The sequence below is a fragment of the Saccostrea echinata genome, unplaced genomic scaffold (genome assembly GCF_033153115.1).
Source record: "Saccostrea echinata isolate AGI-Se365-2 ecotype Australia unplaced genomic scaffold, CSIRO_AGI_Sech_v1 ptg000025l, whole genome shotgun sequence".
Taxonomy (NCBI): Eukaryota; Metazoa; Mollusca; class Bivalvia; order Ostreida; family Ostreidae; genus Saccostrea; species Saccostrea echinata.
Window position 1 is genome coordinate 21484650 of NW_026889774.1, and position 27350 is coordinate 21511999.

The window sequence follows — 27350 nt, forward strand, 5'->3', positions numbered from 1 at the left end:
AGGAGGAGTAAGCATTCCCTGTCGACCATTCATACCTGCCGTGAGCCCCATGTATGGATGAGGATACGGAGCAACCCGTAGTCAAATTTAATATAAAAGCAATGACCTAACAAATGGTATCAAACATGCTAGACGAAATAAGACCCAACGATATAGGAAAAACAAGGTCATTATTTATAACGACCGTATTGCGAATTTTCGAAAAGCTGACTTTAAACGGTTTCAAAAGGGGATAGTATTCAGTGGTTGTAAATATTACTAATTAACAATACAGATACTTGTTAAAGGGGATTAGACACAGATTTCGAGTTAAAATTTTCTAAACTTTTCAGTATAATATCATAACATATATGTTGCTAAAGCATTTCAATTCGAATTATAATGAATTTGGGGACGCGTTTGATTGACACATATACTGGCACTTTTATAAAGTAAACTTTATTCTTAATTCATAAGAAAAGTAGAAATTTTGTTGTGTATTAATGAAAAATATTAAAACTATAATCCAGAAATTTTCGAGTAGTAATTTGAGAAAGCAAAACCAACTCACTAGGATGTCCATCCGTGCTCAGTGATGTGTACAGAGTAAAGAAATTGAACACACCCGGTAAAACGTAAACATTAACAATAACAGAGCTCATGCCCTGTTTACATACACAGATGTTTATCGTGATATTATGAAGAATATCGTTGTCATCGAATTCGAAGTATATTTATGTAAGTTCAATTCATTAAACTGAAGCTTTTTTGAATAAACATAGAAATTTAAAATGTTAACAATGCAACTGTGTCCAGGCCCCTTTAATATCTAATTTTTTTTGCAAGTTACATAAATTTTCGAGTTTTATATCAACCGGTGACATTTTAATTCCAGTTATATCATCTGCAAAGTATATGCATGGTTGTCGCATTCCCATAGGAAAATCCATATTAGTAATATTCCAAACTTGGTGGCATTTTACGATTTATTTAGAATTCAAAAAAAAAAAAATCCTTTTAGTTTTGTCTTGCGTTCAAGCTGGATCTGACACTCCTCCCTCTAAATAGACTTTTGCGTTAGGGTTTGGTATAACTTTCATAAAATACCTTCACTTTATATTGACAACCCTAAGATCCATCCCTGAATTCTAAGCAAATCTATTCGTACTTGAAGAAAAGCAATATACTTTTAATTATTATCCCCTCGCAACGAAGTTGAAGGGGATATGGTAACGCAGTTGTGTGTGTGTGTGTGTGGGGGGGGGGGGGTGAGTGGGGAGTGATTGAGTGCGTGTGTGACGGAAGTAACGCAAGCAATAATCTATATATAGATTTGTTCTTGCGAGGGTGCTCAGGTGCCCTCGTTTATATGGACACTGTATTTTTTCAGTGAAGGAGGAATAGCCTTAACGAATGGAACTTTTGGGGCAGGTGTTGGTCAGATATGGATGGATGACCTGAATTGTGACGGCACAGAGCAGTCGATTGACCAGTGTCAATTTTCAGGTTGGGGTAAAACCAACTGTGGTCACAACGAGGATGTTGGAGTCTTTTGTCGTACCTCGAGTTCGACAACAGCGCCATCGGTAATAACAACGACACGTTCTCCGCCCAACATCCAATCCAACAACTGCACAACCAGTAAGTGATTAAACTTGAAAAGCAAATGATTGAAGTATAAGTATATGTATATGTACCATAAAATGGTAACGATAAAAATAAAATATTAAAGTGCAGCAAGTGTTGTAAAAAGCATTCATGGTCTTGGGAACTTGGGGGCACTGGAGTGTTTTTTGGTTGTTGTTGTTGTTGTTGTTGTCGTTTTTTGTTGTGTTTTTGTTGTTTGTTTTTTTTTTCGCTCGTCAAGGAATTTTTGGTAGTTGATAGTGCCCCCCAAACTGAAAATGTATGGTTGTTACCCCCCAAACTGCAGTTGCTTCCTATGTTCCTGGCATTAAACTACGCAGGGAGTGAAACGTGATCAAGTTCTTACAAGGGATGGATATGTTTTCCTCTTACTCTTATCTGAGTTAATGATTGGGATGGCTATTAAGACCACTCTGTCTGAGGGTAAACTACACAGTACTAAAACTTTCCTCTTATCTAAAGACGGGGACTGGGTAAGGTACTACTTGCACTGTGTTTCTCCCCTAGGTTCCTTTTGATATAGTATACCTGGGTGTCTCAATCTTCTTCAGATTTATTACAACCAGAACGTAACATCAGTTCCCTAGGATTATTCGTCGACGGTGCTTATAACGCTTATATTTTTATTATGCTCTTAAACTTAACTTCTTATTTAATTACTTCTTTTAGATTCCGATTCATCCATCAACTTTTTCAGTTAACTTCTGAATGTCTGATTCCCCTAAAGCTTCGATTTATATACCCTTTGGCTAGTCCATACCAAGGGGTTGTCAGGTCATTCCACTATTTGGAGTCTTCATTGCATTTCACAAACATGCCCCTTAACCATTATAGAAGTATTATGTGATATATTTGTACAATAAAATGTTTGAAATACAACTTCACAATATATCAGTACGTTCTACACTGAATAAATGTTGTTCATTTTATAAGAAACTAAAGCATTCCTTTAAACTTCTGTCGGCAAACAATTTTTTGGGGAAATGACATCACAAAACAGAATTTTTTTCTTTATTCTAGCCCAAGCTACCCCGCAACAATGGGACGTGCGTATTATAGGTCCTGCTAACCAAAGAGGTCTGGGCTTTGTCGAGATATACTACAATAATCAATGGAACGCAGTCTGTGATGATTTGTGGGGTACTGCTGACGCTCAGGTGGTTTGTAGGATGCTGTGTTTTGAGTAAGTATTGTCATAACTCTCAGATGCATTTGTCAGTAACAGTTGGAATTGCTGATAAAAATAATGCTTTGCTTCTAATCGTAATTTTATTTTTTCTTCTGTATTTAATCTTTTTGTCAGAAAGGAAATTTGCTTTGGTTTTAATGAGATCACGACATTCCAAAACAAGATACAACGGTATATTTATATGAAATGTGTTTGAAACATAGAAATAAACACATGGACAAAATATTTTTAAAATGTAATTTTAGTCCCGTTGACGCTCGAGCTGGTTCTCCCATTGATATTGACTATGTTCGCTCAAACGTCAGTTCCACGTACGCTCTGGATGACGTAGAATGCCAAGGTAACGAAAACAGTATCGGGGACTGCAGGTCTACTACAGGTGCTCAGATCAACTGTCACGGACCTGACGAATATGCCAGTGTGGCCTGTGTTATACTGGACAACTCACCACCGACTCGTAATTAATACATTTCTATTTAACACAAATTCACACACACACACACACCCTCTCACACACACCCTCACACACAAAGAGAGAGAGAGAGAGAGAGAGATGACGCCATTAATATCTGCTATAACTTGCTTTAAAATCTAAAAAAAAAAACACTTTCTTATTTCCCCAAATGCATAATGATTTGCTTTGCTAAAAAATCCTGTTATTGAATCCGGCTTGCTTTGTCGTACTAATGCAAGTAATATTGCAAATTTTCAGCTCCGATGCCTATCCTTGAATGTTCCAACGGCAGAATCAGGGCTTCATTTAGTCGTCAGAGTGACAGATATTTAGAAGAGAAGTTTTTGAGTATTTTTAATCAAACTACTGGTGTCTGTAACGTTGTCAAGTCAACAGATACCAATTATGTGTCCATCAGTATACCATTTGACGAGTGCGGAACCGATATCATGGTAATTCCTTTTTTTAAATAAATACAATTTTACATGTTGAATTAAAGAACGTTTGTACCATCTAAGCCAGTTCTTTGGCACCCCATTCGGTACACATTAAAAAAACGACGTAATTTGTGTAATAATTCAAACTCATTGTCAAGATGCTACAGATAGAAAAGTTCTTTTTTCTGGTTCGTATGCATTTCTTTGCCCTGTATACATCGCCCCCTTCACGCTGTTCTTTCTCCAATCTTTTATGTTTATCCAACATTCGACAGCATTAATACCAATGGGCTTTGTTATTTGTTTGTTCGTGAACGTCCCCTCGAGATTTTTTCACTCATACTGAGAAACCTTCACTTGCACTTTGCAATTACAGCTTTTAAGCAGTAAGGGAACTTTTTTGCACCTTCTCGCAACTTTTTAGCACTACTGTGACAGGGGACTTGGTTTACTCTGTCTCATCCGAAGACGGTCTCCACGTCCAGGAATGGGATTCAAACCCCCGACATATGGATCAATACCTTACTCCGCGACTCTAGAGCAAACGCTCTAAGCAATGCGCCACGCGGGCGACGGTTTTGTTATTTAAATCAATCATAAATGATTATTGTTTTGTCAGCTAATAATTCATTTTGTTTAATTAAGTCTACAGCTACATGTTTACTCATTTTGATGTTTAGCAACGTAGCAACGTTAATACTGTGATTGTAAAAAAAAAAGAATAAGAAATTGAGGACAAATATTTATGTTTAATTAAACAATTTTGGGCTCAAATTTAAATAATTAATTTCAGAATGAACTTCATTGCCCTCTATATAATTATATATGAATTGTGAAAACATTTTCTATAAATCTTTCACTTAGTGTTCATATACGATCGATTCGCTTTTATTTTCAGACAAACGATTCCCACATCATATATACCACGGTTCTTCTTTATGATTACACATCAACCGAAGGAAATGTTCATAGGGTGAACACATATCGAGTAGAAGTCTCCTGTGAGTTCCCAAGAGAATTATATGCAAATCGGGGATTGTTACCGCAGTCAGAAAATGTAACACAAAAGGCCCCTGGAACATTCAACATCAGAATGGAGTTTTTCAGAAACAACTCATTTAACAACCCTGTTACAAATTATCCATTGATCTTGACCCTGGGAGAGTGGCTAAATGTAGCACTGACGCTGGAAACCACAGATTCCAATCTTAAACTGATAGTTCCTGATTGTGTGGCCACACCTTCTACTTCTAAGACGGACCCCACTACATATCCATTGTTTGAAACCAAGTTAGTATAGCTAAAATTTGTCCTTTAAAACTAATTAACAATTAATTTTAGGCAAAAAGAACATCCCATGCATGATATAATGATAGATGAGATAGAAAAATACCTTTGACTACTACATAATAAAACTATGAAGGGAGAGTAATATATTTTCTACGATAATGAATCTTCTTAGCTTGATTACCTCTAAAAAGGTTCCATTTTGTGATTACAGAATATCTCTCTGTGATACTTTTTATTTAACCTTTTTTTTAATCACAGATCAATACTCTGAATAATTTTCAAAAAATATTCCATTGAATTTACTATAATGGGATTTCGCACGTCTTTTCATCAAAAACGTAAATTTCTCTTCTGAGATTTCAATAGAAGAGATACATAATTTAAACTTATTTAGTCATTTATTCAGATCTGATTTAGTTTGATTAGATTATATATCATGTGTCATAAGGCACAAGCTAATTAACACATTGGGTTGTTGATCTTCCTATAAACTGCTCCTTAATTCTAAATTTATACCATCTTTGGAATCTACTATTTTGCATCGATATTTTGTTGTCTTTTTATTTTGTTTTGATTGGATCGAATTTCTTTTCAGATGTCAACATGACCCAACACTTGGATTTTTCCCCTTAAACTCCACCTCCTTTGGATTTCGTTATCAGACCTTTAAATTCGTCAACTTTGACCTAGTGTACCTGCACTGTAAAGCTTTCGTGTGTTTGCTGTCAGAGAAAACAGCTGAATGTGACAGGAGCTGCAACTCAACACTAGCAGGACGAAGAAGACGAGAAATAATTACTAGCAGGACAAATGCAGTGTATTCAAAACATATTTACTATGTTGACAGTCCGGCTATTCATTTTTATAAGGAAGGTACTGATAATTCAGTAGTCAGGAACTGGAATGTATCTACAGGTTAGTAGAAATTCAGAATTTTTTTTTTTTTGGGGGGGGGGGAGGGGAGGGGGTGTTTAGATTAAAATATCGGCCGACTCCATTAAATGGTGAATATGCAAATTTATAATTCATGTGAGGGTGTTTTCTTAATTAAGGTCATACAATAACCCCTTTGACGACCAGAAATTTAAAGCCTTTTTTAACAACATCACATCCAACAACACTATTGACAATGTCACGGAAGACAATGCTTCCTACAACAACAGCAACAAGAGCAACAATAACCACGATTCCATTAGACGAATCAACAACTAAAGCAATGCTGAAAATAACAAGGACAAACTTAACAACTCCATTCACGTCACCCAGACCAACAACAAAAACACCAAAATTAACAACAAAAGCATCAACACAGAAACCAACAATAGCTTCAACTCAGAAACCAACAACAAAATCAATACAGAAACCAACAACAAAATCAATACAGGAATCATCACCAACGACGGCAAAAACAGAGAAATTAGAAACACAGAAACCAATAACAGCATCATCTCAGAAACTAACAACAGCTTCAACTCAGAAACCAACAACAGCATCAACACAGAAACCAACAACAGCATCCATACTGAAACTAACAACAGCATCAACACAGAAACCAACAACAAAATCATCAGAAATGACAACAAGAATACCACAAAGATCAACACTTCAACCAACAACTACCACTCAAATGCCAAAGTCAGATTATTCAACATCTGTGAAAATTGAGAAAGTGACGAATATTCCCACAACACGGAGATTGAAGCCTGTTGTAAACAAATTCGCTGATTATCCAAAGTCCTCAGGATTATCAAGAACTGGCAATGACGTTCATAGTACCTGCCAAAAGACTTATGATTTTCTAAATTTTATTTTATATCAATTTATTTTACTTTGTCTATATTTTCTTATATAGATACATTTCTCATCAGATGAAACTTTTATACTAGAGATTATGTTATATTTGCATTCTCTTACCCCTCCATTTTTATGATTTTTAAGTCCGGTGGTTCATGGCAGCAATTTATTACATTCACACTAGGATGCATTTTATAGGGTCATATTTGTTTGAAATTTATTGTGATTGTATTTTGGAACTCTTTGCATATTAACATTTTTTTAGAATTGAAGAGCTTTTAGTTTTTACTGAAATTATTCAAACTACTTTTCAAAACAGACAATTCAATGACCGTATCAAATTATAGTGATTGATTTATGTGAAGAGAATTTTAGCGTTATTCAACCTAATATTTTAACAATATATTCGAAAAGTGGTGTAAATCAGATGTTGATACTTAAAAATTCCACGGAACTTTTGGAAAATTTGAAATCACAAAATTTTACCAAAATCAACAGCTTAAAAACTTACGACTTTTCAACTTTATACACAACCATTCCCCACGATAAATTAAAGTCCAGGCTTTTTGATATCATTGACAGCTGCTTTTTCAATAAAAATGGAACTCGTAAATTTACTTACCTTGTCACTGGTCATTTGCAAAATTATTTTGTTAAAAAATATTCTGATTGTATACACAAGTACTCTGAAGTTGACATTAAAAAGATGCTTGAGTTTCTCATTGACAATATATATGTGGTTTTTGGAGACCAGGTCTTCCAACAATCGAATGAAATTCCCATGGGTGCCAATTGCGCCCCGTTATTAGCAGACCTATTTTTGTATTCATATGAAACAGAATTTGTCCAAAATCTTATATGTGAAAAGAAGAAAACACTTGCTGTGGCCTTCAACTCGACATTTAGATATATCGACGACGTATTGTCAATTACCAATGGTTATTTCCATTCTTATGTCGATACGATATATCTTTGTGAGCTTGAGATAAAAGATACCACAGAGTCTGACACATCTGTTTCATATTTGGATATTTTACTTGAAAAAGACTTAATGGTAATCTAACAACCAAGCTTTATGATAAACGTGATGACTTTAACTTTTCAATCGTCAACTTCCCTTACTTATGCAGCAATATACCTTCATCACCTGCATACGGGGTCGATATGTCTCAGTTGATTCGATACGCAAGAGCATGCTCTACGCATGTACAATTTCTGAAACGAGGTAAACTATTGACAAACAAGTTGATGAAACAAGAATATCAGCAGTCTCGTTTAAAGTCATCATTTCGTAAGTTCTATGGTCGATACAATGACCTTGTCAACAAATACAATTTATCATTGATTCAAATGCTGACTGACGTTTTTAATACTTATTGTTAGGCCATTATTTACACAATTAATTATCGATGGATTTTTCCGTTATTCCCCGATCCAGACAAGGAGCACACGGCGGGTGTGACCGGTCGGCAGGGGATGCTCACTCCTCCATGGCACCTGATCCCACCTCTGATGTTTTGGAGGTCCGTGTTTCCTCTGCTCCTATTTTGTAATGTTTAATGGACTTTTGAGCTTGAATACTGTTCGTTATCTCCATATATTTCATGTACTTCTAATTTTTCATAATTAAAAACTCGTTCATTGTTCATTTATATTTGCTTTGAAAATTTCATATAATTTAAATGTATTTTCCTGCAAAACTGCTATTTCTAATCTTTGAGCATTTTGTAAATCCAAAGCAATTGATGTACCATACACTACAATCTAAATACATGTGATTTTAAATGCAGATGCACAGAAATACAAAATTTATTCTGCAAAATGTTAATTCATGTAATTCACTTTTTTAAAAAAAAAATCATTAATGAATATATTTTTGTTCCATTTGGCAAAATCTTTCCACGTGATTTGTTCATAATTTTAAAAAATATATACCGTGCATTCGTATGGAACATCTCATTGAGTATAGAAGCAAACACTAATATTATATAAATAGAGGATTTTCAATGTTTCACATGTGGGACTGGATTTTTTTTTTAGCTCATCTGACCTGAAAGCTCTAGTGAGCTTTTCTGATCACATTTTGTCTGACATTCGTCTGTTCCTCTGTCTATCTTTCTGTCCGTCTGTAAACTTTTTAAATTTTCGACTTCTTCTCCACATCACTGAGCAAATTTTAACCAGACTAGCTACAAAGCATCCTTGGGTAAAGATGATTCAATTTTGTTCAAATGTGGGGTCACGTCCTCTTTCAAGGGGAGATGATTAAAAATTAGTTAAAATTTGGTGGCATCTTTTAAAATTCTTCTTCTCAAGAACCAGTGGACCAAAAAAATGAAAATTATGTGAAAACTTCATTCATTCGTTTAGATTCAAATTTGTTCAAAACATGGCCCCGGAGAGTAGGGAGGGTCACGATGGGAGGGTCACGATGGGGGATCAAATTTTTACATAGGAATATATAGGAAAAAATCTTCAAATATCTTCTCAAGAACAACAAAGCCATGATTAGTTATACTGATATGGAAGCATCCTCAGGTAGTGTAGATTCAAGTTTGTTCAAATCATGATCCCTGGGGATTGGGTGGGACAACAATGGGGGATCAATGTTTTTCATAGGATTATATAGGACTACATCATCTCAAGAACAGAAAAACCATGATTAGTCATTTTGATATGGAAGCATCAATAGGTAGTGTAGAGTCAAGATTGTTCAAATCTCGAGCCCAGGAAGTAGGGGTACAAATGGGGGATTAAAGTTTCGTATAGGAATATATAACAAAAAATTCTTTAAAAGTCATAGTTAAACTTTTTTCTCAAGATTATGGAAACTATGATTATCACATTGAATTGAAAGCATCTTCAGTTTAGTAAAGATTCAAGTTTGTCCAAATCTCGACATCAGGGTTGGGTCGGGCCACATCTTCTTCCCAAGATGAGCAAAGCCATGATTGGTCATATGGAAATGGAAACATCTTCAAATGGTGTAGATTCAAGTTTGTTCAAATCATGATACCAAGGGGTATGTTGAGGTCATATCAGGGATCAAAGTTTTACAAAGGTATATATATTTTAAAGCATGTGTCACATGTGAAATTCCATAATCAACAACATAATACTGAAATTTCTGCTTATTACATTTTCTGATTTTCCTTTCGCCTCTCTTTTTTTCGTAATGCATTGTCGTTGGGCAAAGTTCAGCGTTTGTCGGACGTCATAGCTAGGCAAGTTAAAGGGTGAAAATTGGATAATAACAACATTTTGGAGAAACTTAGCTAGTTTAAGTCTGTGTAAGAATGGTTTGTTTACTCTTGCTTTCTTATAACAGGGAGTGTTTTCTTTATAGCACTTTTCGTGAAGGGAATGTAAATCATGCGTTTTGTCGCATTTCTGATATTTTCAAGTGAAAAATATTTCAAAATATCTTGTATCAACTTTATTAGATTTCACTGTGAAAATATCACTTTAAAACAGTTTTATTCAATTGATCAAATAATTAATTGATAAAACGTCGTCCATATATTTGAATGTCGAGTTGAAGGCCACAGCTAGTGAATTCTTCTCGTGTATAAATTCTTGAATAAATTCTGCTTCATAGGAATATTAAAAAAAGGGGCGGTTAATGAAAGAGCAAAGTTGATGCCCTTCGGAATTCCAACAGTTGGAAAACCTGGTCTCTAAAGACTATATAGATGCAGTCAATGAGGTGCCACAGCATCATTTTAATATCAACAATACGTAAATTTTCATAAAAATTTTTCTGTATTCAGCTTAAAACACTTAATTTAACACATTTTTGGCTTCAGATCGGCTTATCTGATCAGTTTTAATTTTTTCGCCATATGTAATTTTGTAGATTTTGAAGAAGCAATTTTGTATGATATGATAAAGCCTAATTTTTAATTTATCGCGAGGATTGGTTGTAGAAAGTGTAGAAAGTCTAACATTTTGATTTATGACTTTTGAAAGGTTTTGCGTTTTTAAATTTTCTAAAAGTTTTTATTTTTTTATTTATTTATTTATTTTTTTTTTTTTTGGATTTTTTGAGACTTCACATTTGATTTACACTACTTATTTAATATGCTGTAGCACAGTGCGCCTGAAGTTTCTCCTTTATTGCAGTTTATATTTTTGTGAGGATTTTTAAGAAGTTCTGGAATCTAGTATAGGAAGGGTAGATCGAACTTAATTTTGTTGACTCGAATGTAAAAGGTTTTCAGGATTGAAAGTGATTTTGAAGAATTTCATCCTTAGAAAGTGAACTATAAGTTGAATTTAAAGTTGTAGAATAAAAACCCAAGTTCTAAAATTTAGTTGTAATAATGAGCCTGACAAAACAACGACATAATTGTTACAAGATTTGTGTGCTGGAACTATTACATATTGTTCATGTAGTCTTTCTTATACTTTAATCACTTGCCATTTAGTGAACCGGAAAGATATATTGTTCGATTACTAATTTTTAACTTTCTGATACGATTTCAAAAACACTTAACCGTTCACGGTAGCTCAGTCGGTAGAGCGCTCGCTCCGTGATCGGGAGGTCGTGAGTTCGAATCTCGGCCGCGACAGACCTAAGTCGATAAAAAAAATAGGTAGCAATTGTTCCTTCGCCATGCGCTCGGCACTCTGAAGTTAAAGTTGCGGGTCCTTCGAATGAAACCTTAAAAACCGAGGCCCCGTGTCACGGCAGGCGATGACACAATAAAGATCCTTCACTGCTCAATGGCCCTGAGTGCCGAGGAAAGGTCAGAATTTGAAGCCCTTCATCGGTATATGGTGACGTCTGTATACATGTATGAGTGAAAAATTCTCGAATGGGACGTAAAACAACAATCAATCAATCAATCAATCAATCAATAAAAACACTTAATTCTTTCTAACAAAGTGGTTAGGCCTTCCCATCATATTGCTCCCATCATCTGGCATAATCCTAGTCAGAATTAATAACAGAAATGAAGTTCTGTTGCAAATTGAAAGATTGGTACAACCTGTACGTAGGGCCTTTAAAAATTATTGCTTTAAGGTAGTCATTTTCATCTAAATAGTGTAAGGAAGAGGAAAAGCAAAAATCCTTAAGAGGATTTTGTCTTAGATGTTCAATATCTAGGCACTGTAATGTTTGTATATAATTGAAAAGTTTAGAAGCAACATTTGGGGAATATTTGAAGGAAATGGAGGCCGAAGATTACAACTTTAATCATGGTGGAATGCAAGACTGATTTTTTATGAGTGAGAATGTTACTAACGTTCAGAACATCTATTCCTTTGTTGGCAAATTTAAGTTTAAGAAACCGACGGATTGAATCTAAATTATTATCTTCCCACACGTGTTTTTTGCTTTAAGATCTTGTGCTGGGCAACAACACTGAAGGAGTGTTAATAGTTTTGTGCGAGTTATTAGTATAAACCACACGCTTGTCACGTAGGCATCATTCATGAAGCGCATTTTTCTCGGAGTATATATCTATGTGTTATGAGGAGGGTCGTTCAATAAGTGATGCAAAAGGTTATCTAAAAATAAGAAAAAGCACGAGAAGCCGTTTCTTAATATTTCTGATCCCTCAATGTGTTCAAAGTGTTCCCTGTTAACCTTTTCACATGTCTTAAGTTTTTGTACCCACGACCAGAACACATCAGCATACTCATCTTAAGGGATGCTCAAAAGACGCTGATAAATAGCATTATTTTCTTGCGTTTTGGAATAAAAAGATCTTACAGTGACTGCAATCTAGCGAATGCGAGGGATGGCTAAGCTCTGTAATCTTTCCTTTTTCTAAAATTTCCCTTATTTCTCTATGCTTATTTGCAGCAGCATTGTCCGGTACAGGATACTTACACTGGGAACCGATATTTGGATTTTTCCTTACAGAAAACCTGATTAACTTTCCCTGATAAGATTTTAGCTTTTTGATGGTTCTTTCTTTGTGTGTATTTGCATGTTTTACTTGAACTCTTGAGTAAAAAGGAAAACCCTTATAAGACATGTTTGGAGCCTTTGCTTCTCTCTGGAAAAATAGAACATCTTTCTCTCCGATTCCACATTTTATTATTGATTTTCCTTTTAGCCATAAAAAAGTGCAACCATGTTTAGTTATCCTCAACTCAAGTTTATAAAACCTTCTTAAAATTTTGAATAGAACATTAACATATTTAACGCATGTTTTCTCTTAGGCATCGTGATCGAGAGGCCCGGGTTCGATTCTTGATAGAAGAGCCGCGTCAAACGTAAGGTAGGTAGTGACTTTTCCTTCGCCAAGCGCCCAGCACTAGAAGAGATGAGACCTTAAAACCGATGTCCCGTGTAACGGTGGCGTTCGTACGATAACGAACCCTCATTTCTCAATGGCCCTGAGTGCCGAGTATAGGTCTAAATTTAAAGCCATTCACCGGTATATGGTGACATTTCTATATGAATGAAAAATTCTCGAATGGGACGTAAAACAACATACAATCAATGAATCAAGGTTTTACGCATCCCTAGGGAAATAAGGCCTCTACCTAATATAAATATTTTTAGATACATTTTCTTTGTCGGAACTCTTTAAACTGTTGAGCTAATGAAATATATGGTGTCTTCTCAATGCCTTTCAACGTAAATCTGGCATTTTCAGATACCGGGTTGACCACAGCATCAATATTTTTGGTGTTCCTAAATTTTTCGATCGACCAGATCGACTGCAATTTTTTAACTCTCCCTTTTTCTTTTGAATTTCTTAATCCATATGAAAACTGTAGAGTGTGAAAGACTCGTGGTTCCACATATAAAAACCATATCTTCCTTATGGGCTCTTTGAGCAATTTCTGTAATGAAACAGTTTTCAGTTTTCATCTTCTTCGAAGAGATCATTTTAAAACAGTTTTCAGCTCAGTGTAGTGAGCATGCTTACTTAAGAAGTGAATTTCTTCGCGAATTCAGTAGAAAAAAGCGTATTGTTTTCAGTGAGTAAGAATTTTTTTTTAAATAAAGCTTTTCGACTGTGAATAAAAAAAAAAATACATTAATTCTGATAAACGGTATGTTGCTTAACTTATTGAACGACCTCGTATACACGAAACACAATTCAAATCAATTTCATAGTTGATTTAGTAAAAAACAAACAACACAAGTACATATTAGCTTGTAGTCTGCAGTTGAAGAATCCAAGTATGGGCTTGCTTTTGCTTCTTCAAATAGTGCATTCAATAATTTCAAGGGAACCAAGTAAAGTTTAGTGCGAATGTGATGACGTAAGGTAAAATTGAAGCAAATGAGACATCATGTACGTATATTTGGTCAATTGTACGTTCGATGTTCATGACTACGCCTATGTCTAGATACTTTGTTTAATAGAGTGTCATTACATTTACTTTGACACATTTGAGACTTGAAATATTTCGTTATTATTTATGTGGTCTTTGCAGCCATACGGAAATGCAGTGCCTATTTTTCTGATCCAATATTTTTCACGTTGTCTACGGAATGGAGTACATAAAGTTGGACTATTAGCTGGATGGTTAATTTTTTCGAAATTCTTACCGTCAATGAAAGATGTTGATGGCCCTCATTATTTTAATTTATTTCAAATCTATGCCCCAACGTTCCCTTAAGTGAACCCTTTGTTTACCCAATTTAAATCAGTCCGCATAGAATTCAATTTCATAGACAACGTTAGAGGTTTTAGAAGTCAAATGATCCTCGGTCTTGGTATAAAAAAATTGTCCATTAAGGTTGCTGATAAATGAATTACTTTTTATCAAAATACCACAAGGTTTTTAAATTTTATGAGAACATTTAAAAATGGAACAAATGGGGTCTGTAGAGGAATTATCAAAATATCTTTGATTGAAGCCTTACAATCTTTTATTTTAATAAAGGTTTGATTGTTTTATACCAAAAACTGGATATAGGCTTCGCCTTTTTGCATATTCTCTTACGTTTCCAATTGCTTTTAATGATCTGACATACCCAACAATACTTGACAATGATTCCCGAAATTAACTCTAATAAATCATTTATATGAAATTAAATATGAAGCAAAGTATTTCTTCTTTACTGTGCATATAGGAACGTGCACAAATCCATCAAATTTAAATATTTACATGAAATTGAAAATGAAGGGAATAAATTTCGGTTTCTTTTACTGCGCATGTTCATTGCAACAAAGTACAATCCTTAAATGAAGGCTGATGAACAAGTTATTACAGATACTTGCCGCGTTTTTTGTTTTCTTCTTCTTAAGTTGCCAAAAATGAATGCACATACCCTGGGACTAATTCTGCTTGCGCTTGTCTTTTCCTTATCTACAGGTAACTCCAATTTTTAAACATTATAAAACAATGATAAGTCTGAAAATTGTTTGAATTTTTTACAAAGTCAAGTTGTATCTCTGAGTAGAATTTTAACGTTAACAATCAAATTGTTGTAAGTTTACACAGCTTGCATTTTCATATCTGAATGAAAATGATGACAAGCAATTTTTTTTCAATATTTTTAATCAAATATGTGTTATATAATTACAGAAATTACCGGCCAATTCCCTTTGCGATTCAGTGGAATTGGAGCTTCTCCTTACCAGGGTAGAGTGGAGGTTCTCCATAATGGAATATGGGGCACAGTATGTGATGATAAATTTGGGACAGAGGAAGCAGAGGTTGTATGTAAAATGCAGGGACTGTAAGTATTCTTCCCTCCCCCCCCCCCAAAAAAAAAGAATATCAGGAAACTTTTTTTAAACTGAAAAAAAAACTTTATAATGCATTGATTGATGAATTTCTTCGATTAAGTTATGTAAATAACTTCGTTCCTCGAATCCTTGGTTTTTCTGATAATATCATTTGTTAGAACGCCACCTTTCTTATCTCACTGAAAAGCAGATCCTTTGTCCCAAATCGAACTCATTTTATTGAAAATACGCATTTAAAGGATATTTTTGGACAGAGATTCATTTTTATTTTTTGAATTTCTGGTTTATTAAAGTTTTGTCCAAGCCCAAATTCTTCTGCTAAAAAGATGTGTTGCTCTAAGGTAACGCGCAAATCTATTTACAGTAAGCTAATATGTATTAGTATCTCTGAAACTATTCCTTGGAAACTAATACTTGGAGTATTGTGGTCTGCTTTAAAAATATATCAGTTCTACGGTACACCTCGATAATATAACAGAAAGCAAACCAAAGAGCTAGGTTCACTTTATGCATAAAATGGCCCTGTCCTTATATCAATTAATTGACTATCACCCTTCATATATCAAAATAAAGTAGAGACTTAGTGCTTTTATTTCCTATAGCAAAATTTCTTTTTGAGAAACCAGGTATTTGAAAACAGGCTTTGAGAAAATGCAATGTTCTTGAATTTTGCAGAAAACATGCGTATTTGACTACCTTCAACAAAGAATTAAAACTTGGGCACAGCCCACGATCCAAAAATTAAAACATGTTTTGTAATCTTCAGAAACAGATCTTTCATTATGTAATTGCATATTTTGGATCAGAGGTTGTGCTCTATATGAAATATTGGGAAAAAAAAGTCAACTTTTGGCCATTTCTAAGGGAATTTACAGGATATGGGGAAAATGACGCATTTCATGACGTCATAATGCATTGACTAGAGAGAAAATTACGTCATGTTCAATAGATACACGGTCACCAAGTATCCAAGCTATAAATACTGCATTTTCAACCAAAACTGAGCAGTTTCGATTTTTCAGATATTCTCAGGGCCAAAAAAAGGCCCTTAGTGGCTCTTGCTCTTTTATAATCGATTTAAAACTTTTAGTAAAAAACAAGATATGTTTGTGAAACACTGATGCCCCCGTATGGCAACTTTTGGCGAAGATTAAACTTTCTCTAAAGCAAATCAAATAAATTGGTGCCCAAAGTAAGGTCTTGTCTCGAGGAATATAACTCTGAAATATGAAAGCCATAACTCCAACCAATCAAAAGTTATTGAAAAGGTGAAAGTTTTTCCGAAGTAGGTCAAACTCCCAGGTTAAGGTCAAATTAAAGGGTCAAAGTCGTTGGTATCCAAAAGAAGGTCTTTCCACAAGGATTAAACATGTGAAGTATGAAAGCCCTACTACCAACTGTTCAAAAGTTTATCCAAGGTTAAATTTTGGTAAAATTTTGCAAAAGTTAGTCAAACTCCAAAGTCAAGGTCAAAATGTCAAATATGTTGGTACCCAAAGAAAGGTCTTGTCACAAAGAATACGCATGTGAAATATGAAAGTCATACCTCCAACGAACCAATCAAAGGGTATGGGCAAGGTAAAAGCTTTTGTGGAGAAACAGGCAGACAGACAGAAAGACAGACAGACAGACAGACGGAAGGACTATTTGCCCCCGAATCTTCGATTACGGGGGCATAAAAATATCCAAAGTTTAAAACATAGCCTTATTTTTATGGATATACTTGATCCATGATAAAACTAATAACATTCTAGTCCATACAGCTGTCTTGTCCTTGCGTGATTAATCGTTTTTAGAGATTTACAAAAAATATCTAACAAACAGATGATTCATAGTCTCTGTATTTTACCTCAGAACATTTGTAAAGGGAATAGAAAGCTTACACGAATACCTGTTGAAGGTGTATAACCTGCTGGTAACAAAATATGGTTATGTCAAATGCGCGACCCCTTCGAAGTTTCTCTTAAACTTGTCCAGTCATATGTGTTTGCTAAGGAGCATTAAAATGTAGGTTCTTTTTAGATGAACAAAATCTGAGTAAATCAATTCATTGACAGAGCAACCGGGTCCACTTCAGTTACTCTACGTTTTATACTTTGTGAGAGATAAAGTCTCGGACTTTGAGTTGCGTTGAAAATGAAATGACTAAAAATAAATCACTCTGACCGTCACAAATTATTGGGGTTTTTTACTGAAATGCCAGTAAGCAGATGGAAAAAGTACAGTTAGCAAAGGGGTTTGTTGAATTTAATTTGAAATCATTACTAAATTTTACAAGGAACATAACAGTGCAGATAAAAAAATAATTCTTTACGTTAAACTATATAATTATGAAACATAAACATTTAAGATGTCAAATTTTATTTTAAATTCTGTTTATAATTTTGAGAAGATATACTGTTTTGCCTTTAAAGAAAGGCAATGTTATTATTGTTAAAAGACTATTTAAATTTTACAGCCAAGGAGGAACTGTCATGCCAAGTGGGACCTTTGGCTTTGGTCAAGGCCAAATATGGATAGATGATTTGGTATGTGATGGCACAGAAAGACACCTTGGTCAGTGTCAGTTTTGTGCTTGGGGTGTGACCAACTGTAAACACGAAGAGGACGTGGGGGTCCAGTGCCGGACACCAAGTACTGGTGCACCGCCCACCGTCCAACCGAACAACTGTACAACAAGTAGGTAAAATATATTTGTCAGGCAACAACAAATAGTCCATGGTCAAATAATTATACCAGGGAGTAAAAACATCGTCAATTGCAAAAAACATCAAGTGAGTAAAATATATTTTTATCAACAACAAAAGGTCAATGACCAAACAATTGCACAAAGGTGTAATATCAATATCAACTGCAAAATACACAAGTGAGTAAAGAATTTTTGTCAGTCAACAGCAAATAGTCCAAGAGCAAACAATTGTACAAGGGAATAATATCACGGTCAACTGCAAAATACACCAAGTGGGTAAAGAATTTTTATCAGTCAGCAGCAAATAGTCCATGAGCACACAATGGTATAAGAAAGTAATAGCACTGTCAATGCACAGCAAATGACGCTATCCACAAAACCTTAATCTCAGATATATCTTAAAAGTGGTTAATTGTACAGCAATTTAGTCATACAGTATATATCTTGTAGAGAAACTATATGTGAAAACCAACTTAATATACAGCTCAAATATTTAGAAAGCAATAATGCACAAGTATTTCAAAATTAATGGAATCGTACAGCTTGTAATACTGAACATGTAAAAGAAATTATAAGAAACTATATCTCTTTAAACTTTTGCGTAAAACAATAGAAAATGCAACAAGTAATGGATACGTGAATAGTACCATCCGACATGTAAATATTCGACAGAGGTTCAATTGTAATTGGCAGAAAATCTTATCAAACCATGATCACTGATGACAACATTCATATGAGAAAGACCAACATTAGAGACCGAATTTATTTACCATCTTTCTTGCGCACAATGAGCAGAAAAGATGGTAATTAATGAAAACGTCCACTAAGTCATAAAGAAATTTGAAAGAGCCAAGTAGTCAGGTTGAAGGGATATTCCTTCCAGTGCTATGTATTTCAATTTAAAAGTTAAGCTTTGTGAAAACATCAATTTTTTTGTTTGAAAGGTAAGGGTTATTGTATTCATTTTTTTTTGTTACCCAAACATATGACAATGTATACATTTAAAACTTTGAACACATTTTTAAATTTAATGCGCATCTACTAAATGTTACAATAATGGAAATATTTTTTTGAAAAATTCACCTTAAATCTTTGAGGAAAATTCACATACCAAGATTCTCAGATTAGTTTGTTCAATTATTTTTTTCTTATGAAAATATTGAAGCTATCGGGCCAAACTGTTGTGATGTTTAAAACGATATCAAAACTATACTATGCTAATATATGGTAGAACTTACACGTAATATCGGATTGTTATACGTGAATTTTACACTGTGAGAACAAAGGAAAGTTTTACATGTAATTGCCAACGTTACTATCCACTGAATATTTTATTTATTTCTTATCAAAATCGATTGTTGTTGATCAATCAATAAACACAATCACTTCTTAACTAAATACTGTAGATAAGGAAATTGACAGGGTGGCTTTAATTTCACTATGTTCAAGATTTATTTTTTCCTGCAAAAAATACAAGAATACCCTTTATGTATAAAGTTGTTAGATCTCACAGTAAAAAATTGTTAAAGCACATGTCCTAAGCGTGAAACATGAAGATAATAACAGTAATCAAGCTCATAAGTCCATTGGAACAATACAAATTGGAAGCAGAGCAAACACGGACCTCTAAAAACATCAGAGGTGGGATCAGGTCCATGGAAGAGTAAGCATCCCCTGTTGACCGGTCATGCCCGCCGTGTGCTACTTGTCTTGATCGGGCAAACGGAAAAATCCGTAGACAATTCAGTGTGCAAATAAGCCTAACAATTTTTATGAAAAATATCAGTCAACATTCGACATTACGATATATAACATTTGCTAACAAGGTCATTGTATCAACCATAGAATTTGCAAAATGTTGACATTAAACGATACTGTTGATATCCTTGTATCATCAAATTATCTGTCAATGGCTTACCTCATTTAAAAATTGTTGTACGTAGAACATGATTGTTCTTGCGTATCGAATCAACTGGGAGACATAAACTCCATACGCAGGAGATAATGTTATTTTGCTATAAAAATAAGGGAAGTTGACGATAAAAAAGTTGAAGTCATCACGTTTATCGAAGTTTTGTAGTAATTTTACCACTAATATTTTTCTAGTATCTATCCTTTTTCTAGATCCGATTTTTTTAAAGCCATCTAAAAGCCACCTAAAAGATTTTTAAGAAATGGTAACTGTTTCATGGATCTTTTGTCAATGTACCTTAGTATCGATAATATAATATTTTATGCTTTCACCAACTTAAAATGAATAATTTAAGGACAATTATAAATAAAAACAATAAAATGACCTTCTTTGTTCATACGGGGATGAACAGCTACAATCGTTGCAAAAATATAGTGTTCCCAGAAATTAATGAGAATTTTTTACGATCTACATTTATTTAAAATGTTGGATTAATAACAAATAATATAATTCAATGTTCCTATTTTATTTCATGATAATATCCCGTACTTTCTAATGATATATCAGTTTTCATGGATAGCCTCCCATTTATTTTATATATTTCCTGTTGTCTGCTGATGTTCATATTTACTGCTATCAAAAATAGAAAGCCTATTCAAGCTATGTATTAGTGAGACATTGTTAAATCGAGTGATATTTCTGAAACATCGAGTATTTCACTGTCTACTTTGTATTGTGTGGTACAGAATATTTTTTAAAAAATCAGTGAAGGAAAAGAGTTTGTAGGCCTACTAAACTAACATTCACATATCAAAGACTGCTTGGATATTTGCTCAGTAAGAACAACACTAAGTGCAGAAAAGAGGGGTTTCATTCCTAGCCCTACCAGCTCTTTCGCTCTGCCGAATTCCTTTCCATTTTTAAATATTTTGTCCCACGTGAATCAAAAGTTTTGCCATTCTTTGATAATAAACATCTACAATAGGCTTTCTTGTTTTCAAAAGCACTCATTTCGAACATTAGCAAAAGACCAGAGTATTAAAAAAAACGGAAGTTAGCCATGAAAACTGCATATAAAATAAGAAAGTAGCAAGTATTGTCATTTGATAAAAAAAAAAATGATTTCAAACTATGAAGATTTTATTTTTAGAATATTTTGAAGAAAAAAAATTTCACGAAAAAATTCTCAATAATTTCTGGGAACACTATATATACACAACCGCATACGTTTATCCATGTTTAAAGATACAAAGAAAATATTTTATCATTTAAATAATTGCACGGTTTGTAACAACGAAAACATCAATGATGTAATTTCGATGTAATTTAGAGAACAAAAATACCCGTATGAATATACCACTCTTTGCTTTACACCACATAGGAAGACATCTTTGCTTCAGTAAATTTTGACACTCAAACAACATTTTGGGTTACATTGCACAAACTTGTCTTTTTGTTTTGTAATTCCAGCCCCGGCAGCCCCACAACAATGGGATGTGCGGATTGTAGGTCCTGATAACCAGAAAGGGCTTGGCTTTGTGGAGGTATACTATAATAATCAGTGGAGTGCAGTCTGCGATGACCTTTGGGGAACAAATGACGCTCGGGTGATCTGCAATATGCTGTGTTTTGAGCAAGTATTGCCCAAACGTGCTTAAAATATATGAATTGTTAAACGTTGATAGGTCTTATTCAATGTGTATGCAATTACAGTCTGCAACTATGATTTCTCGAAAAGATATGCACAAAAAGTAATTTTCGTTATCCAAAAAATCCTTTTCATTTATACCTTTATAGCTTTGTCATACATAGACGAGGGGTGATCAAAAAGTTCGTGAATTATCTCTGTGTCTACTTAACCACAACTCAAATCAGAATGAAAGTTGGCATTTATATATAGTTATGAACATGTTCTATAAATAGCATGTATTAAGTACTATTTTTGCTCCATTTTTATGACGTCACAATGTAAAAATGACGTCAATATGTAGATGACAAGGAACAGGTGTAAACTTTTTCGTAAAACTTGGAAAATCCTTTGCACTTATACATGATGACTTGTACGAAGTTTAAAGATAAAAAGGACTTGCCAAAAGTTCAATTAGTAATTGGATGAATTGTTTAAATGAAGGAAGGGAGATGATTAAAAATGATATTCGTTCTGATGCCCAGTGAAAGTGAGTTGGGAAAGAGATGTGTCCTTAGTTGAGCAATTTGAAATAAAAGATGACCGAGTCACAGTTAGAGAAATAATTGCATATATTAACAATAAACTTATTCTTAATCTCCTAAAATTTCAGTTACTTTAGACTGTTAGCAGATCAGATATGATAAAGGGAAAAGCGCCCACACTTAATCCACATTGAACGCATCCAAGACAGATAAATCGGCTAGCTTGTGATGGACACCATGTTCTCACTGGGAAAAAAAATTCCTAATCCCACCATGCATCGTATGGTCGAGACTTAACAATATGTGGCATATGGGATAATTTTTTTATAAAAAAAAAATAATAACATAGGAAATAATAACATTCGGTAGGAAATATAAGACCCGGGAAAAATCATTTGCTTGCTGTGTACAGTACGCTACGAAACATGTCACTTGACTGCCTGGACCACGTGTTTCGTGCATTTTCAGAACGGTGGCATATGTGTAATAAAACCGGAGGGGCCTACTTTAATGAAGAATAAACACTGAAACCCATTTTGATTTCTTTTATGGAAGTTATTCAATTAGTTCGCGAACTTTTTGATTACTCTTCGTATATAATTATAATTATATATATATTCGATATTGTAAACAGCTTAGTGGATTTCAAAAACAGAAAACAGATCCGTTTATTTTTTGTTTTCTCTTAGTCCTGTGATGGCCCGGGCTGGTTCAGTCATCGAAATTAACTACGTCCGTCCGAACGTTAGTTCTACCTTTGCTCTGGATGACGTAGTTTGTCAAGGTAACGAGAACAGTCTCAGGGACTGCAGATTTACAACTGGAGCAGCCATTGACTGCCTGGCACCTTATGAATATGCCAGTGTGACCTGCACCAATTTAAACAACTCAGCACCAGCTCGTAAAATACTCTCTCTCTCTCTCTCTCTCAGATTTCAAATAGATTTGTCTCTAATAAAAGCATTTTCTTTTTCAATCCCAGTTTAAATGTATAGTCTCTCTCCAGTAAGTTAAAGACAAGGATTGGATTAACATTTACCTTTTTGCAGCAAAGTAATTTATTTTTGCAGCCCCCACCCCAACCTTAGATTGCTCAGATGGACATATCAAGGCTTCTTTTAGTCGTAAGGATGATAGATATTTAGAAGAGAAGTTTCTGTGGATATTTAACCAGACGTCAGGTCCTTGTTACCCTATCAAAGCAACAGGTGCTAACTTTGTGTCTATTAGTATACCTTTTGACGAATGCGGCACCTTAACAACGGTAACACTAAGTTGTAATGTTTCTTTAAGAAATCAGTTTCGTTGTAACAGGTGTAATTCTTTTGAAGTACAGAAAGCAGTTATATTAGTTATAGTAAAAAGTGAGTATCTAAGGGGGATTTAAAATTTACTTTTTCAGTCAAATGAATCGCACATCATCTACACCAATGTAATTCAGTATGAATATAATTCAACCAATGGGAACAGTCTATGTGGAAACAGCGACTACAATTCAACCAAAGCGAATATTATTTGTGTGAGCTACAGAATCGAAGTCTCGTGCGAGTTCCCTCGAGATTTGTATGCATATAAAGAAATGCGACCCCTGATAGAGAGTGCTACGCATAATGCTCCTGGAATGTATCGAATCAGAATGGACTTTTTCAGGAACAACTCATTTATAAGTCCTGTATCAAATTACCCACTGAATCTGACTCTTGGAGAATGGCTATATGTCTCTCTCACTTTGGAAAACGTCGACCAAAACCTTAAGCTGATAGTCCCTGAATGTGTGGCCACACCATCTACTTCATATACAGACCCCACCAACCATCCATTGTTTAAAAACAAGTCAGTGTAGTTTGCGTCAATGTGAAAATGATTAATACATTTGTGAGCTAAGTCATAGAAATTAACAATTGCTTGAGTAATGCAAAATCAATAATAATAATTATAAAAGCTAGAAATTTATCCTTGATAATAAAAATTTGAAATCAGACCAAACCCGTATGGAGTTTTAAATATGTTTTATTTTGTTTTTGTCTAAATGCCCCCCCCCCCCCTAATTGCTTAATGAAATACAAATTAAAGATTAAAATATATGACAACTCAAAAATGCTGTTGGCTGAATTATAAAAAATGAATACGTCCCTTCTAATCAACAATGCATTTTTCCTATTAGAAAAAATAATTTGTTTCCAGTCATGCATAATTTCTTGAAAGATAATATTAATATACAGTTTGATTATAGAACCATTGTTTTCTGTGTGCTGATAAAATACGTGTCTGCTGTCAGCCAGTTTTCGGTTATTCATATTCAAGATATGCACTCTGTCCTGCAAGTGAAATGGCTGAAACACAATATTTCGTTTTTAGCTCACCTGAGCCAAAGGCTCAAGTGAGCTTTTCTGATCACATTTTGTCTGTAGTCCGTCTGTCTGTCTGTCCGTCTGTAAACTTTTCACATTTTCAACTTCTTCTCCAGAACCACTGGGCCAATTTCAACCAAACTTGCCACAAAGTATCCTTGGGTAAAGGGGATTCAAGTTTGTTCAAATGAGGGGCCACGCCTTCTTCCAAGGGGAGATAATTAAGAATTCGTGAAAAATTAATGGCATCATTAAAAAATCTTCTTCTCAAGAACCACTGTGCTTGAAAATATGAAACTTATGTGGAAGCATCCTCAGGTAGTGTAGATTAAAGTTGTTCAAATCATGACCCCCGGGGGTCCGGTGGGGCCACAATGGGCGATCAAAATTTTACATAGGAATATATAGGAAAAATCTTTAAAAATCTTCTTCTCAAGAACAGCAAAGCCATGATTGGTCATATTTATATGGAAGCATCCTCAGATAGTGTAGATTCAATTTTGTTCAAATCATGACCCCCGGGGGTTGGGTGGGGCCACAATGGGCGATCAAAGTTTTACATAGGAACACATAGTAAAAATCTTTAAAAAAAACGATTTCTTAAGAACAGTAAAGCCATGATTGGTCATATTTATATGGAAGCATTCTTAGATAGTGTAGATTCAAGTTTGTTCAAACATGACTCCTGGGGGTCCGGTGGGGCCACAATGGGCGATCAAAGTTTTACATAGGAATACATAGGTTAAATCTTTAAAAATCTTCTACTCAAGAACAGCAAAGCCATGATTGGTCATATTTAAATGGAAGCACCCTCAGATAATGTAGATTCAAATTTGTTCAATTCATGACCCCCCCCCCCCCCGAACCACTTTTATATTTAAACTTTTCAACCTTTCAAGACTGAACTGATTTCTGCTTTTTCCTAGCCATAGTGCTCAGGTGAGCGATGTGGCCCCTGGGCCTCTTGTTGTTAATTTTAATAACCGTTCTATTCTTGGTCTCGATATATTATTGCATATGAGTTTGAATACAAAAACATCGAATTTCTTTACAGATGTCAATGTGACGCAACCCTTGGATTCTTCCCGTGGAATACAACCTCCTCAGGGTTTCGTTACAAAGCCTGCAAATTTGCCCAGTTTGAGCTGGTATACCTGCATTGTAAAGCTTTCGTTTGTTTGTTGTCAGAGAAGACGGCAGAGTGTGACAGAAGCTGCAACTCTACTATTGCAGGACGTAGACGAAGAGATGTCATGACGCAACCAACATACACAAAACAAATCTATCATATCGAAAGTCCGGCCATGTATATCTATAAAAAAGATAACAGTGATTCAGTAATGAAAGAATGGAATTATAATGCCAGTAAGTCCATATCTTAGAAATTGTTCGGCATATAAAAGTCAAGTATTAGTAAAAAGGAACATGGACCACATAATTCTACATTTTATTTTGTCATTTAGTATGCATTTTATAATTCAGGTTCGACAATGCCACCGTTGACGACTACAAACTTAAAGTCAGATTCAACAGCGTCACAACCACAAATACGAACAACACATATAATTCCAAAATCCACAACAACAGTTCGTACAGTGTCAGAACTTAGAGAAACAAAAAATCCAGAATCAACATTATCAAAAACAACGAAGTCAAGGCAAAAAACAGAGCAGAAAATAACTAGTCACGAAACAGAAGTAGCGTCACGGAAACCAACAACATCAGAAGCACTTACAATAATATCAAAAAGATCAACAATAGAGCAAAAATTAACCACATCGGTATCGGAGAAAACAAAATCGCAGAAAACGACGCCAAAGAAAGAAGCACTAATACATAATCTAACAGGAACACAGAAACCGACACCAAAGAACCAAACGCCAACACATAATCTGACAGGAACACAGAAACCGACACCAAAGGAACAAATACCAACATATAATCTAACAGGAACACAGAAACCGACACCAAACAAACAAACACCAACATATAAACTAACAGGAACACAGAAACCAGAGTTAATATTACAGAACCAAATTAAAAGTTTCATGAACCCGACATCAACGACAAAGTATATCTCAGAGCAGACAACGACAGCGCAAAAACCGACAACAACATCAATGAAATCAACAGGAACGCAAAAACAAGTAACCGCACAAAAATCAATCACGACAAAGAAAGCAATACTAAATCCTACTCCAACAGCTGCTGACAAAATTGAAAAAGTTGCAGATACTCCAAAAAGTCAAAACATGAAGTCAAGAGTTATTAAAAACAAATTTTCTGATTACCCAGTGTCCCCAGTTGTATCGAGGAAAAGGAAAATATCTAACACTAACTCTTGCCAGAAATCCTTTGACTCTCTTCGTTTTGTACTCTACCAATCTGTTTTACTGCTTGCATTCCTCCATTGTAGCTTTGGATAGTTGACCTATTTTTGTAGTTTGAATATCATGAATAGTTCATTTCATTGTTTATATTAATCATTTTCTGTGTGTTACTTTGATACTTTGCCAGAGGAAGTTTTACAGTCACACTTTGTACTCTTTAAGCCAATTTTACAAAGTACAATCCTTCTGTAGTAGTGCAGTATGGTTCGAATCGCATGTTTAGTTATAATAAATTTAGATATAATCACTTGTTTATTCTTACTAAAAAGTATAAGTATTGAGTATTTTCTCTGCAACCAGATCTGTTGAATGTTAGATTCTGGTGTTAGCATGAATAGATAATTAACTGTATTTTTAATATAATTTCAAAATCTTTTAAA

The 27350-nt window shown here is 34.5% G+C and overlaps 2 protein-coding genes across 2 annotated transcripts in view; both read left to right on the forward strand.

Annotated features, from left to right (window-relative positions):
* Positions 1-6812, forward strand: part of LOC133192953 (deleted in malignant brain tumors 1 protein-like) — a gene marked incomplete at its 3' end in the record, with an annotated part of 28200 nt that extends 21388 nt beyond the window's left edge. The window contains exons 11-19 of the mRNA XM_061328954.1: positions 1370-1620; positions 2647-2809; positions 3061-3272; positions 3528-3721; positions 4605-4996; positions 5592-5911; positions 6049-6158; positions 6357-6516; positions 6607-6812. Coding sequence (XP_061184938.1) covers positions 1370-1620; positions 2647-2809; positions 3061-3272; positions 3528-3721; positions 4605-4996; positions 5592-5911; positions 6049-6158; positions 6357-6516; positions 6607-6812 — 2008 coding nt within the window. The remainder of the gene's footprint in view (positions 1-1369; positions 1621-2646; positions 2810-3060; positions 3273-3527; positions 3722-4604; positions 4997-5591; positions 5912-6048; positions 6159-6356; positions 6517-6606) is intronic.
* A 2913-nt stretch (positions 6813-9725) lies between these two features.
* Positions 9726-26792, forward strand: LOC133192954 (deleted in malignant brain tumors 1 protein-like). The gene is made up of 9 exons (XM_061328955.1): positions 9726-9786; positions 15293-15446; positions 17897-18135; positions 21528-21690; positions 22919-23130; positions 23300-23493; positions 23632-24062; positions 25635-25835; positions 26657-26792. Exons 1-9 carry the CDS (start codon positions 9726-9728, stop codon positions 26790-26792), a joined length of 1791 nt encoding a protein of 596 aa, XP_061184939.1.
* Positions 26793-27350: the final 558 nt, after the last annotated feature.

Coding starts and splice junctions, on each gene's coding strand:
- LOC133192954 (XM_061328955.1), top strand. CDS start 9,726: ATGAGCAAAGCCATGATTGGTCATATGGAAATGGAAACATCTTCAAAT. Junction 18,136..21,527: donor ACCGAACAACTGTACAACAA/GTAGGTAAAATA, acceptor TTGTAATTCCAG/CCCCGGCAGCCCCACAACAA. Junction 23,131..23,299: donor AAACAACTCAGCACCAGCTC/GTAAAATACTCT, acceptor TTATTTTTGCAG/CCCCCACCCCAACCTTAGAT.